This window comes from Sus scrofa, chromosome 4 (assembly GCF_054392235.1).
Source record: "Sus scrofa isolate SSC_HxYL_T2T_F1_AM1 chromosome 4, Sscrofa_HxYL_maternal_Yorkshire_Landrace_v2.0, whole genome shotgun sequence".
Classification (NCBI taxonomy): domain Eukaryota; kingdom Metazoa; phylum Chordata; class Mammalia; order Artiodactyla; family Suidae; genus Sus; species Sus scrofa.
In genome coordinates this window covers 115978886-115997425 of record NC_139386.1, presented here as the reverse complement: position 1 = coordinate 115997425, position 18540 = coordinate 115978886, and the positions used below count along the sequence as shown (strand labels likewise).

Genomic DNA, 18540 nt, shown 5'->3' with positions numbered 1-18540 from the left:
TCATGGCTGCCCAGTAACCAGCCTAGAATCTCACTTGTGACTGACATTCAAGCCAAACTCTGCATGAAAACTTCCTCACTTCAACATTTTGATAAGTGACACAATCAATCAGATACTCTTTGCAACACACTTTTTTCTGAAGTTTCCTTTTCATAGTTCTGTTGTAGTCAAGGTGAAAAAACTCTGAAGTTTAATGAAATAATTTTAGACAAACATAAACATGCATTATCCATGCTGATAAAATGGCAAAGAGATCTAACAGTGCAAGGCAATACTCTCCTATATGTCCACATATGGCTGGACTGAACTGAGATTTACTATAAGGCTGAGTGCAAAATATACACGGGATTTTGAGGACTTAACTTAGAAGAAAAATAATGCAAAATATTTCATTAATAATTTAAAATATTGTTTACATGTTGAAATGATATTTTGGATATACTGAAATAATTATACTAATATGAATCTTACTTCTTTTCCTTTCACAATGTAGCTAGCTGATAGAATAATTTAAATTATATATGGGGCCCCTGTTTTATTTCTCTTGGACAGAGTTAATCCAGAGAGATGTGCTCTTCAGATACCGTTCCACTGCCTGCTCACCCATATGGAACATCCTTCAATCCTCTTTCATAGACATGACTGCCTTACTCCAGCCAGAAGAAATTAAACTGATTTGGTTATTTAGGAAAACGGGCTCACAAGTTTCTGGAAGAAGAGGTCAAAGCAGACACTCACAGTTCCTTTCAAGGATATCTTTAAAGTCGATGGTGTAGGAGACCCACTGGCGAGTCAGGAAAGACTCTGTGAAACCCCAGATGCTGATGTTCATGGACCGAGCTCCGGGTTCGGAGGCCAGGCCAGTGAAGTAGATAGGCTCCCTGCTAAACACGTAGGTTTGCCAGCACTGACCTTCGTCTGTGGAGAACCTGAAGCCACAATGAGAGAAAGATCACGACACAGGATCAACATTTAGGAGAATGACAGGAAACCAGGCCGGCTGTTTGATCTCAGATCAGAGAAAAACGCTCATATTTAGATGATGACTTACTGACTGACAATTATATTAATCTTTAATGCCTGTTGTTACCAGGGAAAAGGGATTCACTCAAATAGTATGGAAGAAAATGTCTTTATAAAAATTCTCCCAAAGGAAAGAGAGGATAGTGACCCATGTAAGAATGGGCTTCTGAGTCAACACACAGAAGTTATTTAATACGAATTTGGTGGGGTTTTTTGTTTGTTTGTTTTTGTCTTTTTAGGGCCGTACTGGCGGCATACGGAGGATCCCAGGCTAGGGGTGGAATCAGAGCTGTAGCCACCGACCTACCCCACAGCCACTGCAACGTGGGATCCAAGCTGTGTCTGTGACCTACACCACAGCTCACGACAATGTCAGATCCTTAACCCACTGAGCGAGGCCAGGGATGGAACCCAAGTCCTCATGGATGCTAGTTGGTTCCATTAACCACTGAGCCATGAAGGGAACTCCTTAATAAGAATTTGTACTTAAGGAGTCATTTTCCATCCAGAGTGCTTACAGCCTTCCATAATATTCTTGTGCGGAGAGAGAAGGGTAATTTTTTTTTTAATGTGATGAAAAATGTTGGCTAGAGGGAGTCAAGGGAAAAACAAAGCCATTTAATTTGAGTTACTCTGAATGCAATCCCTTCAAGAACCTTCCCTACAGTCTACAGAAGGCACAAATCTGAATCAGGGTCTGTAATCCCCACAAACGAACTGAAAACATCCCACAGGTGCCCTGTCTGCAGACAGTGTGGGTGGAGCAGAGCTCATGCATACTTAATCACATTGATAGGATGGCTGCTGTGCTCGATGGCTACAATGATGCCCCCGGAATCCAGGATGGTGTAATAGTGGGGTCCTTCCAGCATCTTCAGCCAGGAGTAACCCCCGTCATCTGAGATGTACACATCTGGGATCATCACTGAGATGGCATCTCCCACGCTACCTGCAACACAATCCACCATCTCATCAGCACACATCAGCAATGAAACAGGATTTACTGTCACCGATGTCATCATTTATTTCCCATCATGCTCCTGTGACAGGAAAAAGGGCACTGACAATTTGGTAAAGGGAGAAATCTTGTCACTCTCTGATGGAAGTCTACGAAAAACCCACAGAATCACTGTCTTGCAAGAAGTTCTACAAAGGCTGGTAGCAGCCACGCTGAAGGGTTTTCTTACAGTCTCTGTGCTCAACTGCTCCTCCCCTGGCAGGAGAGACAGGCTGCTCACCGTGGGCGATGACTATGCCGACAGCATTGGGCTCTGAGAGTGGGGCCATTGGGACATTTAGTTTCTGGGAGATGCTGTAGGAAGCGTGAATATGAAGGCTGCACTGTGGAAAGAAACCAAAGCTTAAATTAAACCCAAGCACTTTTTTTTTTACTCATTTCTCAAAGTCTAATAGGCTTTGAACTTACTAACCCAGACCTAAGTGAGATACTCTTGTTTTTTCGTTTTTTTTTAAATTGCGGTAAAAGTCACATACCATGAAATTTACCACCCTAACCACTTTCTTTTTTTGGCCGCATACGCAGCAGATGGAAGTTCCTAGGCACGGAGATGATGTTGGTCCTTAACCTACTGCACTACAGCAGGAACTCCCCACCTTATCTCTTTTGAAGTACGGTTCAGTAGTATTAAGTACACTCACACTGTTACACAACCATCACTATTACCCATCTCTGGAACTTCTTCATCCTGCAGAACTGAAATTCTGTGCCCATTTAATAACAAATGCCCACTCCGCCTTCCTCCAGACTCTGGCAGTCACCACTCTGTCTTTATAAATTTGACTACTCTAGGTAACTCACATAGGTGAAACCACACAGTATTTATTCTTTCGTGACTGGCTCAGTTCACCTGGCACAATTTCCTTACAGCCCATCCATGCTGTAGCATCTGTCAGGATTTCCTGCCTTTTTAAGGCTGAATCTTATTCCATTGTATTTATTTTGCTGGTTCATTCCTCTATCGATGGACACCTGGACTGCTTCCATGATCTAGCTCTGGTAAATAATGCTGCTGTGAACATGCATGTGCCAATATCTCTTGAGACCCTGCTGTCAATTCCTTGGGATATATACCCAGAAGTGGATTTGCTGGATCATATGGCAGTTCCATGTTTAATTTTTTGAGGAACCATCATACTGTTTCCCATACTGGCTGCACAATTTTCATTCCCACCAGCAGTGTACAAGGGTTCCAATTTCTCTACATCCTCATCAACACTTGTTATTTTGTGTTTTTGTTTTTTGGATAGTAGCCATCCTAGTGGGTCTGTGGTGATCTCTCACAAATCATTTTTTTTTTTAGGGCCACACCTATGGCATATGGAGGTTACCAAGCTAGGGATTGAATCAGAGCCGCAGCCACACAGGAGCCAAGCCATGTCTGCGACCTACATTGCAGCTCAGGGCAACGCCAGATAGTCAACCCACTGAACAAGGCCAGGGACAGAACCCTCATCCCCATAAATACTAGTCAGGTTCATTAACCACCAAGCCATGAGGGGAACTCCACAAATCAATTTTTTGATTTGCATTTCCCTAATAATTTCCCTAGTAATTACTGATACCTAACATCTTTTCATGTGCTTATTTGCCATTTGAATATTTTCTTCAGAGACATGGCTATCAAGTCCTTTGCCCATTTTTAATTTGGGTTATTTGGTTTTTTGTTGTTGAGTTATAGGCTCAGTGGATATCTTGATTCTGATATGCATGAGTATATTTGGGAAAAATTATGCAATTATTTTATCATGCATAATCTGTCTTAGTTTATTTTATTCGTGCATTACACCAAAGCCTTTGATCAATATCTAAAGTATGGTTCCACACAAACCTGATGAATGCCTACATATTTCAGATACTGTACAAGATGTGGTGGTGATCTGAAATAAGACCCAGTTCTGTCTTTAAGAAACATTTCTCAAAGTTCCCTTGTGGCACAGCAGGTTAAGGATGCAGTGTTGCTGTAGCTGTGGTATAGGTTGCAACTGTGCTGCAGATTTGATCCCTGGCCTAGGATCTTCCACATGCCACAGGTGTAGCCAAAAAGAAAAAAAAGAAAAGAAAAGAAAAAAGAAAACATTTCTCAGACACTAGTAGAGGTATAGAGCAGGATGAAATTAGTGCCTTCGTTTTTCTTTTTTTTTTAGGGCTACACCCACAGCATATGGAAGTTCCTAGGCTAGGGGTTGAATCAGAGCTGCAGCTGCAGGCCTACACCACAGCCACAGCAATGAGGGATCCAAGCTGCACCTGTGACCTACACAGCATCTAGCAATGCTAGATCCTTAATCCACTGAGTGAGGCCGGGGACTGAACCTGTGTCTTCATGGATACTAGTCAGGTTTGTTACTGCTGAGCCACAATGGGAACTCTGAAAATTAGTGCTTTAAAAGAGGTTCAGATTGGTTAAAATATCAATTTATGACATGAATATTTTACTGCAGTACAAAAAGCCTTAAGCAAACTTGAAGTGGAATGAAGAGGCATGATCAGCTCTAACTGAAAGGGGACACTGAGGCTGGCTAGGACTTCCGCTAACCCCAATGAGCTGGGGCAGGGGAGACAGATACAACCTCCTCAGGAATAACATGGGCAAAAGGCACAGGCAGAGTGTTCAGGGAGCAGTGGAGGTTACAAGTGTGGTAAAGTGGGCAATGACAATAAAAAGGCAGAAGAAAGCCTGACGGGAGGAGCAGGCCTTTATGCACCAGGTCACAGGAAAAGGGGAACCAAAAAGGGTGCTGGGGAGGGACAGACATGGCAGTGTGTGGCGGCAGGGTCAGTCAAGAGGCCGCTGAGCCTGCCTTAGGCTTAAGGTAGGAGAGCAGGTGCAGGGCTCGGCCGGGCCAGGGGGATGGGAGAAGGGGAGCAGGTGGGGCAGAGAGACTCCACAACACTCACGAATACAGAGAGGGAGAGAGTGTGCTGGGGGTGGTGTAGGTACACTTATCACACGCTACCTGAGGCTCTTCAAACAAAGCCCAAAGCCCAGCCTCGACAACAGAATGCATGTCAGCCATAGGTACTCTGAAGAGAGCGTGGAACTACCAACACTGTCATTTTTTTCTTTTTTTCTTTTCTTTTTTTTTTTTTAAGGGCTGCACCTGAGGCATATGGAGGTTCCCAGGCTAGGGGTCGAATCCGAGCTACAGCTGCTGGCCTACACCACTGCCACAGCAATGCAGGATCCAAACTGCATCTGTGACCTACACCACAGCTCACGGCAATGCAGGATCCTATAACCCACTGAGCGAGGGGCCAGGGATCGAACCCACATCCTCATAGATACTAGTTGGGTTCATTACCACTGAGCCACAATGGGAACTCAACACTGTCACTTTTGGAGAAAACTCCCAGGGTTTTGCTAAGCTCATCTCAAATTCTCTAAGAGTCAGGCACAAAGCTTGCTTTGCTTTTCTTCTTGCCCGTCAAGACCTGTCACTTGTGGACCTCCTGGAGCCTTTGTATTTCTAGTCTCGGTCTCTCTTCAGAGGGCTCAGCCCCTGCTCCACATGCCATACTGGCTACATGGGGGCCTGGCAGAGGGGAAGAGAGGCCACGTTCTCCTCCATCTGTTTCTGGCCGGCAGGGCTCCACACTGCTCGTGAACGGCTGGTCTGGGGCTTTCTATGGAATTCCTGAAGTCTCACAGCTGTCACAAATTATTAGTTTTGGTCTTCTTTAAAAGACAGATAAACCCTACTATTTTGTCTTCTCTTCACAGTTCCTATTTCCTACATCCTAGTTAATGTCACCTCTGCTTTCCAAACTTTCCATCTCAAGCTGTGGACCCTTGTTAAGTACAAAACTTCTTTATTCAAAAGCCTGGCAATAGTAAGAGCAGAACATATAACAGTTGGAGTAAAACAAACCTCGTTCTTATTTTTTGCGGTAGCGTCACATTCACTGTTTTCAGGCTTCCTCAGGTGTTTCCACCTTCCTCCTTGGTCAAAAGTGATCATAGTCTGGATAGAATTATCTGAATGGGAAAAGGATGGTATTAGGCCTGATGCACTGGAGACGTCCTATTAAATTCAGTTTATCATTGTGTAACTCTCTCCTAAGGGAGACTATGTAACACCATCTGACCCCTGAAGTCCCACAAGCTTGTGACATCCACTGGGACGGCTCAGTGCTGGGGGCAGCAGCACTCTAAGCATGATATTTGAAGGAGGTCTTGCCACGTGAACAGGACACAGCTGATCCCAGAAACTATCCAGTCTGATACTCTCGAAAAAAGACACTTATTTTTTTCTTTTTTTGCCATTTCTTGGGCCGCTCCTGCGGCATATGGAGGCAACACTGAGCAAGGCCAGGGATCAAACCTGCAACCTCGTGGTTCACTAGTCAGACTCGTTAACCACTGAGCCACGACGGGAACTCCGAAAAAAGACACCTTTTATTTCCTTACTAGTACAAACAGGCTGACACCTAGTCATCTTGCTTGCCTGCTTGCCTTGGAAGTAACACCTACAGAGGGAAGGCATTCTAATCTTGACTCTCGCAAGGCCGTGAATGTCAAGACTGAATGTCCTGGCACAGGCCTCCGTTAATTCCCCCTCTCCACCTTCTTCCCCTCTTATACCTTTTCTTTTTTTTCATGTGTCTTCCCCTTTCTCTATTTGTAGTGATATAAACTGTTGCAGGTTTAAATTCAGATACTGTACTTTGATTTTTTTTAAAGGAAAATTTAAAAAGGCAAATAAAGGAAAAGCCATTTATTAAACAAAGGTTTATTGCGTGCCCACTATGTGAGAACTGCTGTAGGGCTTTGGGAATACATCAGTGAGCAAAACAGGAGAAAAAACTCTATGAAATACACATTCTAGTAGGGGTGAGACAGACCCATACTAGATATTGTAAGTAGGTAAATTACATGGTATATCAGAAAATAAGTGTCATGGACACTGAGGCATATGGCACAATTGGCCAACGGGGACCTGCTGTAGAGCACAGAGAACTCTAGTCGGTATCCTGTGTAGGAAAAGAATCTGAGAGAGAACAGATGTGTGTGTATATGTATGACTGGGTCACTTTGCTGTGCAGCAGAGATTATCATAGCCTTGTAGATTAGCTATACTTCAATAAAATGTAAAGAAAATTAAAGAAAAGAGTGCCATGGAAACAACCTGCACAGCTAGTGGGGGACTAAGAATGAGTGTGGGCTGGGGAGAGGCAGACTAAAATTTAAAAATAGGATAATCTGGGCAGGTCTCCTGAGAAAGTTATGTGACCAAAGACTGGGAGGAAGACGGTGTCAGCCTTGCAGACATCTGGGGGAGGAGAGAACAGCCAGTGCCAATCTCTAAGCCACAGACCTGCGACCTGATGTGTATAAGGACTGGAGAAGGCTGGGGTGAGCACGGGAGAGTGAGCAAAGGAGAGGAGGGTCAAAGGTGGGGTCCGGGTGGAGATAGGGGGCCAGCACCACTCTTACGTTGTAGACAACTGCAAGGTCTTTACAAAATAAGAACATCCTCCACCTCCTACCAACACATAAAAAAATAAAGAAACAAAACCTTAAGAATCTCTTAGGTGATTTTTTTTTGTACAATTGGGCCTTAGTAAGGGTGAACTCTGCAGAACCACTGAGAACCCAGGAGGGATCAGGCCCTCTACAAGGAGAAAAGCAGCGTGAGCCTCCCAATATACAAGGCTTATTTTATAAACTAAACAACATTGACTCCCCCCCAATCTTTCTTTCTGCCCGCTGTTGCTTTGTTCTTAGTTCTGTTCACCCTAACTTATTTAAAATAGCCAGCCAGAATTCACGTGGACAGGCTTGTTGGCTAGGCAAGCAACAGTACTGGGGGACTGGCCCAGTCTCCCCAAAAGCATCCACGCCCAATAGGTTTGGCTGAAGGGTGGCTGTGCCGAGCCTCACCTTCGGATAGCACACTTGTCATGTAGACGCCGCGGAGGGAGGTCACGTTGGTAAAGTCTGTCTCGCCACCTGTGGTGGTGTAGAGGTGCCGGTCCAAGGACTTGGAATAGACGATGCCTCGATCATCCGAGGTAAATATGGTGCCAAATCCGGTATCTGGGCAAAGGAACAAAACTATGAAGTTGTGGAGGGAACAGAGAGAAACACACAACAGTCTACCCATACACGACTGACTGCACACAGAGCCAACTGTCTCTTCATGACATAGACACAGAGCTGAGAGCTAATCAAGGGTTGATACTAGAGATCTTTGTGGCCACCTCTAATTCTACTACCCAGCTTAGTGCCTGAAACACAGCAGATGCTTTGCTGAATGAATGAATGACCTGTCACAGAAAAGCTCCTCCCAGTTATATTTTGGTAGCAGAGGCACTGTATTTAGCTTCATATCTTGTACATCTTTAAAACTTTATGCTTTAGAATAACGCTTCTCAAACTCTGTTGTGAAGGATGGATTTAAAATTTTTCAATTATGTCACAAACCAATGCTTTTAGAAAATATAACAAAAATTAGTCACTAGAAAAAGAAAGACAAAATATGATCCACAACAATTTTAATACTAAAATTTACAGATATGAAATTACTTTGCCAAATGGCTATAGGAATTTCTTTTTTCTCTTTGATTGTGACAGTGGTGTATGGAAGTTTCCAGGCCTGGAATCAAACCTGCACCACAGTGGTGACAATGCTGGATCCTTAACCCCTAGGCCAACAGGGAGCTTGCTCTTGCTTTCTGTATTTATTTGGTAACAAAGAATCTGCACGTCAGTACTGGTCCTCCAACCACTTTTCAAGCAGCGTTGCTCGAGAACACCTGGACATACCTACAAGCCATGTTAGAGTGTCAAAGCAAGTGACCTTTTTAACAGAAACTCCACATCAACTCTAAGACAGAGTATGCAGTAGGTCACTAATAAATTCCTAGGGGTAAGAGGAAAAACTGACATGTAAGAAGGAAAGCTGCTCAAAATAGGGTTCAGAGGTTACATCTCCGTGCACTCGAGGGAGGGCCACTGCGAGGCGCTTACCTCCAGGCTCGTCTACGTGCATGAACACCATGTCATCGTTAGCTGCTAGAATAGAGTAGAACTGCTCCTGCCCCACAGAGGGGAGCTGGGCCATGCTCCATGTGTCCCCTTGATCTGTTGATACATGAATCCTTCTGGTTGTATCCTGGAACACATGTCAATACTATCTTTTTAATTTTCCACCACAATGCCATGTGCAGTGACATCAACGGGAACATGATTATGAACAATTACGTGTATCATTATCCATTTCCTCACTGGGTACAACTGTCATCCATGAAAGGTTCTAGTACCAATTACCAAAGCTACTCCTAACCTCTCACAAAGATCCAGGCACTATTGAAAGGAAGGCTATCTTGGCTTCACCTTGGGCTTCTTCATTCTGCTGCGGCCATGGAAGACAGTATCTTGCCAGCTGCCGACATCCCACCTTCCTTCAACAGAGCCAAGGCTTTGTTGGGACCATCATTAGTTTGGCTCTATAGCCATTTGCATATGCTTGCTCAGATAATCCTTCAACTAAGGGTTGCTCATAGAAGTCTGTGAGATAGTCCTGGCATAATCCAAAGAACTAGATAATTATGGGTCTAGAAAACAGAGATGAAACCCAGGATTTGGAGACCATAAGGGAAGTCAGGATGAGACACATCTCTTCTTCTTCTTTTTTTTTTTTTTGTCTTTTTGTCTTTTCTAGGGCCGCTCCTGCAGCATATGGAGGTTCCCAGGCTAGGGGTCGAATCGGAGCTGTAGCCACTGGCCTACACCAGAGCCACAGCAACACGGGATCTGAGCCATGTCTGCAACCTACACCGCAGCTCATGGCAACGCTAGATCCTTAACCCACTGAGCAAGGCCAGGGATTGAACCCACAACCTCATGTTTCCCAGTCGGATTCATTAACCACTGCGCCACAACAGGAACTCCTGAGACACATCTCTTCTTTAAGGAAGGTTCTCAGGACAGCCGAGAGGGAGGGTACGTGCACAGGCTGGGAAGAGGCGGAGGCGAGTCAGAAATTCATCTAAGGAAGCTTATCAGGGGTATTCAGCTGTAGAGAGGGTCTGGTGAGGAAGCAATTACCATCTACTGTCTGATAAACAGTTTAAAATAGCTACTGGACACAGCTGAGTCAGGGCACGGGAATCAGTCCCCGAGCCTCCTTATGCTAAATACTTTTTAAAGTCCAGTGACAAGTACATTTAATTTACGTTTCTTACATTTCCGATGTTTACTTTGAATCTTACTTTCTGTTATAGGGAGAAACTAGAGTTTAAAAGCACAAAGCAAAATTTTAATTTTGTAGACAGCAGCAGTATAGTGTGTAGGCAGCTACCTCTGGAATCAGACAGTCTGATTTCCCCAGGTTCCATCTCTGGGTGACCCTAGGCAAGTTACTCAATTTCCTCAAATAAAAACCGAGATACCAGCATAGCTTACGGGGTTGTTGGGAGGGTTATTACAAAATTGCTCGAGGGAATGATTTGCAGTTACTGTATCTACTTCCCCATCTCCTATTCTCTCGGAACCCACTCCAGTCGGTCTTTTTTAACCTCACTCCTCCCTCCAAGGAAATGGCTTTCATCAAGGTTACCAACAACCTATATTTTGCCAACTCCAACGGATAATTCTGAGGACTCATTTCACTCCAGTTCAGCTGAGCTTAATACAGGTGACCATTTCCTCCTTGAAATGTTTCTTTCACTTGGTTCTCATGACATCATGCTGTCCTATTTCCCCACCTCACCGGCCCTCCTGCTCAGTCCTCTTCGCTGGCCTGTCCAGTCTCTTTCCCACCTTTCTGTGCTGGGCCGCTTCAGGGCACCAGGTGCTCAGCCCTCCAGCCTTTTCTTGACCTACTCACTCCTCCGTAAGATACCCATCTAGTTACATGGCTTTAAATGCCATAATAATTTGGGGAGACTCACATACCAAAATGCTTGTTGTACATTTCCACCTAGATAGCTAATAGGCATCTTGCATCCAAAACGCAAATCTTTTTTTTTTTTGGCCACACCTGCGGCATGCAAATGTTCTCAGCCCAGAGATTGAACCCAAACCACAGCAGTGACAATGCTGGATGATAATCCCACTGCACCACCAAGAAACCCTAAAACGGAATTCTTGATTTTCCTCCCCCAAACTTGCTTCTCCTGCAGGCTTTGCCATCTCAGTAAACGGCACCACCATTCACCTAGTTGCTCAGGCCAAAGACCCTAAAATCATCATTGGTTAATCATCTGCTCTCACAATCCATGTCTAGTCCATCCCAAACACTACTGGCAATACATTAAAAAATACATCCATAATCCTACCACTCGTCCCTCATCCAGTGCTAACAGCCGGCTCCAACCGACCGTCTCTCTCGCTGCTGTTTCTGCTGCTTCCATTCCTGCCCCATTAGGCTGTTCTGCGCAGGCCTAGCCCATCAAAAGGGAAGGCAAATCACACCATTCCCCTGCTTCCCAACACGTGAAGAATGAATGGGAGCCGAGTCTTCATCACGACCTACGAAGGCCCCCATGTGATCTGGCCACTGGCTCCCTCTATTACAACCAGCCCTCCCTGTGCTCCCTGGGGCTCCCTGGTTTTCAGCCGTGCTGCTCTTCTCACTCTTCTTCAGCGCTCCACCCGGGCTCCAGCCTCTGCTCTCCACACTGTCTCCCCAGCCTGGGTATCCACATGGCTATGCTCTCACCTCAGTTACGTCTCAGAGAGCCCCTCCAAGCCACCCCATCACGAACAGCACTGCCCCAATTCCTGCCTCTTTCGATGTATTTACTCTGTGTTAGGTTTCTTCATAGCTTTCCTCATTACCTGTTATTATTATTATTATTTTTAGGGCCACACCCACGGCATATGGAGATTCCCAGGGTAGGGGTGGACTCAGAGCTATAGCCACCAGCCTACACCACAACCACAGCAACGCAGCAACGTCTGTGACCTACACCACAGCTCATGGCCATGCCGGATCCTTAGCCCACTGAGTGAGGCCAGGGATCAAACCCACAACCTCATGGTTCCTAGTCGGATTTGTTTCCACTGTGCCACGACGGGAACTTTTTTTTTTTTTTTTTGGTTTATTTATTTTTTAATTGTCATTTCTCCAGTACAATTTTTTTTCTACTGTACAGCATGTTGACCAGTTACACATACATGTACACATTCTATTTTCGCACATTCTCATGCTCCATCGTAAGTGGCTAGACAGTTCCCAGTGCTACACAGTAGGAGCTCATTGCTAATCCATTCCAAAGGCAATAGTTTGTATCTATTAACCCCAAGCTCCCCAACCACCCCACTCCCTCCCCCTCCCTCTTGGCAACCACAAGTTTATTCTCTAAGTCCATGATTTTCTTTTCTGTGGAAAGGTTCATTTGTGCCGTATATTAGATTCCAGATATAAGTGACATCATATGTTATTTGTCTTTCTCTTCCTGACTTACTTCACTCAGTAACCTCATTACCTGATACCATATCATGTTGTTAGTCTAGCGTCTCTCTCCCTACCTGAATATGCCAGAATTCAGATGCAGGAGCTCCAGGAGCACAATTGGTTTGCATACAGTACCTCACGCTGGGTACTAATTGAGGTGGTGACCCAGGCCAAAGCAGAGAGGAGCCCAGAGAGTCAATCAGCTTCTATAAACAGGATCACCCTCAGAGCTTACAGTGTTATTAAATATTGTAAAAGGCAAGAAACTCCATCAGTACACATAGTAAAAGCTACTATCTATTTGAGGCATATTTACAGAAATATCGGAACGGAAAGAGAAGAGGCAAACACCCACCTTATCAGCCATCACAGAGGCAAAAAGGAAACGTCCCCCAAGACCAAATGAGTAGATTTTCACACCAATGGTTTTGAAGCTTTTCCCCAAGTCTGAAGTTCTCCGTAATTCCAGGGCCCCAAGGTCAGCTTCTTAAACAAGACAAAATAGCCATTAAAATTTCACTTACTGGTGAGCCTCTCATTCAAAATAGCTGCTTCAGACTTATTTTTAATTTTACAGTGAAAGAAATTTTAATCCTACGCATGTCAATCAAGTAACAATATAAAATGACACAGCATTAGACACAGAAAATTACCATTTGGGTTTTATCTTTATACATGTGAGGTTTTATCCTGGACAGAAAGCTACAGTTTACTTAATTCCAATACAATGTTGCATAAAAATGCCACAGCCATAGCATCCTGCTTTACTTGCTTCATAACACAGTTTGAAATTATCTTATTCTAAGTTGACTTGTCTGAGTTTCTATTTTCCTGTTGATCATCCAATATCCCTACTTGACTTTAATCTCCATGAGAGCAGGCCTTGGGCGTCTTGTTCTCTTCATCCTTAAGGTACTGTTTAGCACACTACTGCAGATGCTCAAATGAATGAATGAATGAAAGGAATCTGCTGAATGAACAAATGAAAGATTATGCTTTCTGCTTTGAAACTGTGCCACTGATTGGAAAGCCAATGGCTTCCACCAACACAAACACAATCCATGTTCTTTGGCAGAAATCACTCTGCATTTCAATTTCTTATTGCTTGTAGCCTAATACTTACTTTATGTAAATACACTGCTAAAATTAAGTACACTATCTCCGTGTACGGCTTGTATTTTTTCTTTGATCTAGGCACAGCATAGTATTTTGTTGTTCTTTCAATATTTTAAAAATCATTAACAACTCTCCTTAGGTGTCAAAATTATGAGGGAATGGGAAGATCTTTGATGCTTCTACCTCTTACCAGAATATTCTATCATGAATGGACACCAGGACACGCTCTTCTGGGACTAAATATACTTACTGCAGGAGCCATTCACATAGGTGGTGAAGAAGATGGTGCTGTCTGATCCCCTATAATGAGGCAAAGACAGGGGAAGGACATGGTTCAAGACTGCCAGCAGACGGTCAACCGTAGTCACTTAGCTCAAGCCAGCCTAAGAGGCGTCACCCATGGTACTGGCCTTCTCAGACGCTGTCCACTCAATTCTTTCACAGCCTTGTGGGCAAGGTCCCCAAAACCTGGTCCCAGGTATTTTCCACAGTCTGCTACTTCTTTACCTGAACTCTGCCTGCTGCTCAACCCTGCCTCTTGCATTTGTTGGTACTGTTTTCCGTCTTAGAACGCTTTTCTCTCATGTAGCCAAATCTCACCCTCACAATCCTCAGCCTCTAGATCACGACCTAGCTCTTCCATGAAGCCATCTCTGCCACTCTGACTGGAGCTGCAAACTTCTAGAACAGTGGTTCTTGACCAGGGGTGACCTTACTCCCTAAGGAATAGTTCTGGTTGTCACAACTGGGGAAGGGGGTTGTATGACTAGCAGGGTGGGAAAGGCCAACGATGCTGCTAAACACCCTGCAGCCAGCCCTCACGACAAAGAATTGTCCAGTCCAAACGTCCTTTGCCCTGAGGTTGAAAAACCCTGTTCCAGAGCCCATGCTGCTCTGTGTCAGCTACTTGGCACTCCTTTGTCTCCTGTCTGGCTATTTTAATTGCATGCTTATCTCTCCTACGACACTGAGTTCTTCAGGACACGTTCTAAGTTGGACGCTTTGCTGTTGCCCCTTAGAACTAGTTCAATGCTGTGCATGAACTAAATAATTTAGTTCTTTTATCTCAAGTGGACAACAATGTCAGAGGCTGAATTATTAATATTCTAACTTGGAAAGGGAGTTTGTAGGGAACTAGATTCAGATTCTGATGGTGCTTATAGATCAGATGTAGAGAACAAACTAGTGGTTACCAATGGGGAGAGGGGGAGGGGAGGGGCGAGAAAAAGGTAGATGATTAAGAGGCACAGCTACTATGTATACAATAAGGAAGCGACCAGGATATCTTGTACAGCACAGGAAACATAACCGATACTTTAGAATAACTGTAAATGGAGTATAATCTACAAAAATTTTGAATCACTATGTTATACACTTGAAACTAATACACTATTGTAAATCAACTATACCTCAAAAAAACCGATGCTGAGTCAGAGCATGTGCCTTCAGAACCTTAGATTGTAAAATTCCAAGAAACCAAAGATCTAAACTGTGAGTAAACAGTTAGCAGCAGCCCAGTTATCTTATGTTTTCGACACTATTCAAAGAAACAAGTTACACAAGTAAAAAATCCTGTATAGGACAGAAAATAAAATACCATTCAAAAACGTTTCAGTTTTAAAGATGAGTTTTCTATTTATTTCTTTTAGCTTTATTGAGGTATAACTAAAATTATAAGATATTTAAAGTGTACACCGTGGTATTTGATATACGTATGTAAAGGTGAGTTTTAATGGTCAAAATTATTATGCTCTTATTTGAACCCATCCTACATATTTTAGATCCATCAGGAGTGAAACAATTTGTTAACTGAGTTGCTTTATAAATTCCTTCCTGTTAACACCATATAAGATAAAAATACAATTAATTAAAATTCACAAAACAAAAGCAGATATGGCATGTGTACCAATGTGGTGCTGTAAAAACCTCATTTAACCAGCATATTCTAGAAAATGCCACTTTACTTAAGCACCATTTGTTACCATGGACTTAATTTTGGTAGACACATTTGGCAGTTTTTATACTGCACACTCCCTACCTCCCTAAGTAGAGGACATCAACTATCGACTCTTCCTTGGGATTATGGATCCCTGCGGGGAACATCAGCTGTGTGAAACTGCAAGACAGTGTTCCCACGAGCAGTCCCGTGTGCTCTCCTGACGCAGCACTAAGTCCCCTCATCTTGCTGCCTCCTCTGTCTCTGCCTGCTCTTGGAGTTCTCCGCCTCCCCATGGCCCCCAGGCAGCAGACTCTCAAGCTGACCCATGCTTACTGTTCCAACACACATGCCCACCTCTGGCAGTGACCTGCTATCAACAGGAAACCAGATCAAGAAATTGGTTGAAATCAAAGAGAAAGAAGAGGCTCTAAACAAGGGTCTGAGCCTGATCAGAATTTTGAGGTATGAAAGGTCTTCATTCTTGCTCAACCATGCCCCAAACTTGCCAAACAAATCTCTTTTCATAGAAGGAACAAACTAAAGCCCAGAGAGGTTAAGCCACCGACTAGCACAGCAGCAGACCCAGGAGAGCATAAAGGTGACTGGACTCCCAATAAGAGCCTCCTCCACTGTGCTGTCTTTAAGCCGATGTGGGTGGGGTGGGAGGCACCAAGAGAAGTGAATGAGTTTGCGGCAGCAACACTGGGACTCTGGCAGTCTGCCAGCGCTTTGAGCTTTCCTCCTGAGTCCTCACTACACTGCATGTCACTGAAAGGATCGCTAGATGAGGGGGTGTCTATCTGGGTGCGCAGAAGTTTATAAGGCTCCAAATCAAGCTGTATTTTATGTTATTGCAACTGAAGTCACCATTTACAGAGAATAAACCTTTTGCAGACAACTGGCCCTAGTCTTAGACTTTATCTTCTAACACTCAGTGATACAAGGCCTTCGTTCCAACAAAATGAGGAGCTTGTCCAGGTCAAGGTCTGTGTCCTACCCTGCTCTCGTAGCCCTTATGGCACCCTGAAGAGTACCTGGCACCCAGTAAGTGCTTAATATTTATCCATGTGACTTCTGGCAGCACTGTCAGGAAAGGTTTGGGGCTCTGCGCAGATGGAATCTTCTGTTACTCACCATTTGGCCAAACATACTGCTTTGTGGATTTCTTCCCATTTTCCCCCAAAATTCTTGGACACCCACAGGCCATTCTGAAAGATTATAAATGACTTATCAAAATTCCAGCTTAAGCTGTGCAGCTGCTTGTATGATCTTTAATGATTCATATCCAATCATTCAGGACAGTAAAAACACACACTGAAGTTCCATCCAAGCTGCTTAAGCCACACACACACACACACACACACACACACACACACACACACACACACACACACACACGGTGGCCCCTTCAGGGTCTTGGAAATTCAGAATAACAAGTCTTATAAAGTACCTACTATGTGCTGGGCACCATACCAGACATTACACAGGGGATACAAAGGACACACTTCCTGCTCTCACGGAGCTCATAGTTTAACAAGGGTGCAGATAAGAAAGGCTGATGCATGTGGTAAGTGTGATGGAAGCACGGTCTCTGGGGTCAGGTTAGGGAAAGGAGGGACTCTGAGTTGACTCAGATGGTTTGGGAAGAAGACAGCTGAACTGGGTCTTAGATGATGAGCAGTGTAGCCAAAAGACGGCAAATGGGAGATGAAATGTCATTGCACAAAGAGAGACCCGTACAAGCAAAGGCAGAGAGGTGGTGAACACGTCCCAGAGTGTGCAGGGAGCCAGCGCCTTGGGACGTAGAGGAGCACAGACTCCGAGGTGGAGGAAGGAGGGGACGAAGCGGGAGCCGGTGGGGCTGCTCAGGGAGAGCCCTCCTTCAAGGCCGGCGGAGGAATCTGCTCTTTATTTTACATGAGGGCCTTGAAGCAGGTAAATGACACAATCAGTTTTCCTTCTTTAAGAGGAATACTTGGATGAAAATGGGAAAGATGGATTTCAGAGGGCTCAAACCAGAAGCAGGAAAAGCTGTGACAAACTGACACGTTCATTCATTAAGAGTTAGTGAGGCCTGAAACCACGGCTGTGAGGAATAGGCTGAGGAAGAACTTAGACACTAGATTGGTAAAACTGGAGAGCTTTTCCTCTAGGGCAGGGTGGGAATGTGAGTGGGAGTGCAGGGGAGAGGGAGAGGATGGGGGGGAGTGAGAGAGAGAGGGCGAGCTGAACACTCTGGGGTCCTGGTTGAGGGATAAGCAGCACAAGGATGAAGGGAGGAACAAGTGTGAGAAAGCGCAAAGAAGAAGTCAGCAGCAGCCTGAGCTTGAGGGACCTGTGAGCCATCAGGCTAGAGATACCATGGGGCTTAACTAAGAGAGGAATCTGCAGCCCTGGGGAGAAGCCTGGACCAGGAATAGGGGCTTGAGAATCTTATGTGTTCAAGTGCTAGTGAAATGGCAAGTGTGGAAGGGGCTGCTCAGAGTAAAATGAATAATAGGGATTTAAGGGGAGGTTGAAAAAGTTTAAGAGACCAAGATGCAGTGGTTAGGAAAGACAACAGAGAAGCCAAGCCAAGTAGCATTCCCAAAAGGAGAGACTGGTTGGTGCTTTCAAATGCAGCAGAGACCTCCAAAGGTAAGATCGACAGTTTCAGTGATGTTGGCAGCACGAGCCAGCAGAGGTGGGACAGAGGAGCGCGGGTCTGGGCAGAATGGTCTGCAGCGCCCCTGCCCACACACCCGCCACTCTTCTTCCCCCTCTAGGAGTGCCTGCCTCCCAGCTTCTCTCATTTACCTGATTTTACTTACAAACAGGGAGGGGCCTAATATCACCTATTTGCACTTTATTACAAATTGGTCCACCTTCTCCACGCTGATCATTTGCACTCCAAACTTACCCTTAATTGGAAGAAATTTCAGGCAGGTTGCGCCTGCCTCTTCCTGAGGATAGTCTGTCTCAACAAGCTCCAGGTACTTGGTAATGGCGGTGGGGTGGTCAAAGGCATGAGGATGGTTTTGTCCATTCCTCCAGGGGTC

General features: G+C 44.7%; 1 protein-coding gene and 1 long non-coding RNA gene across 14 annotated transcripts in view; one reads left to right on the top strand and one right to left on the bottom strand.

Annotated features, from left to right (window-relative positions):
- The window catches only part of LOC110260358 (uncharacterized), a 41272-nt gene extending 34501 nt beyond the window's left edge, over positions 1-6771 (top strand). The window contains exons 4-5 of one of the 2 annotated variants that reach the window (XR_014844587.1): positions 553-3367; positions 5161-6771. This is a non-coding gene — a long non-coding RNA (uncharacterized LOC110260358). Of the gene's footprint in view, positions 1-552; positions 3795-5160 lie in introns of those variants that run through there. The other variant, XR_002343531.2, reaches the window with a different exon arrangement.
- SORT1 (sortilin 1) overlaps positions 1-18540 on the bottom strand; it is a 65885-nt gene that overhangs the window by 8242 nt on the left and 39103 nt on the right. For 6 of the 12 annotated variants that reach the window (XM_085023739.1, XM_085023741.1, XM_021090071.2 and 3 more), the window contains exons 6-14: positions 16637-16710; positions 13814-13863; positions 12803-12933; positions 9015-9159; positions 7926-8081; positions 5914-6020; positions 2262-2364; positions 1804-1972; positions 739-929 (exon numbers count right to left, since the gene is read on the bottom strand). In XM_085023739.1, the coding sequence (XP_084879865.1) occupies positions 739-929; positions 1804-1972; positions 2262-2364; positions 5914-6020; positions 7926-8081; positions 9015-9159; positions 12803-12933; positions 13814-13863; positions 16637-16710 (1126 nt within the window). The remainder of the gene's footprint in view (positions 1-738; positions 930-1803; positions 1973-2261; positions 2365-5913; positions 6021-7925; positions 8082-9014; positions 9160-12802; positions 12934-13813; positions 13864-16636; positions 16711-18540) is intronic. The other 6 variants (XM_085023740.1, XM_085023742.1, XM_021090072.2 and 3 more) reach the window with 1 other exon arrangement.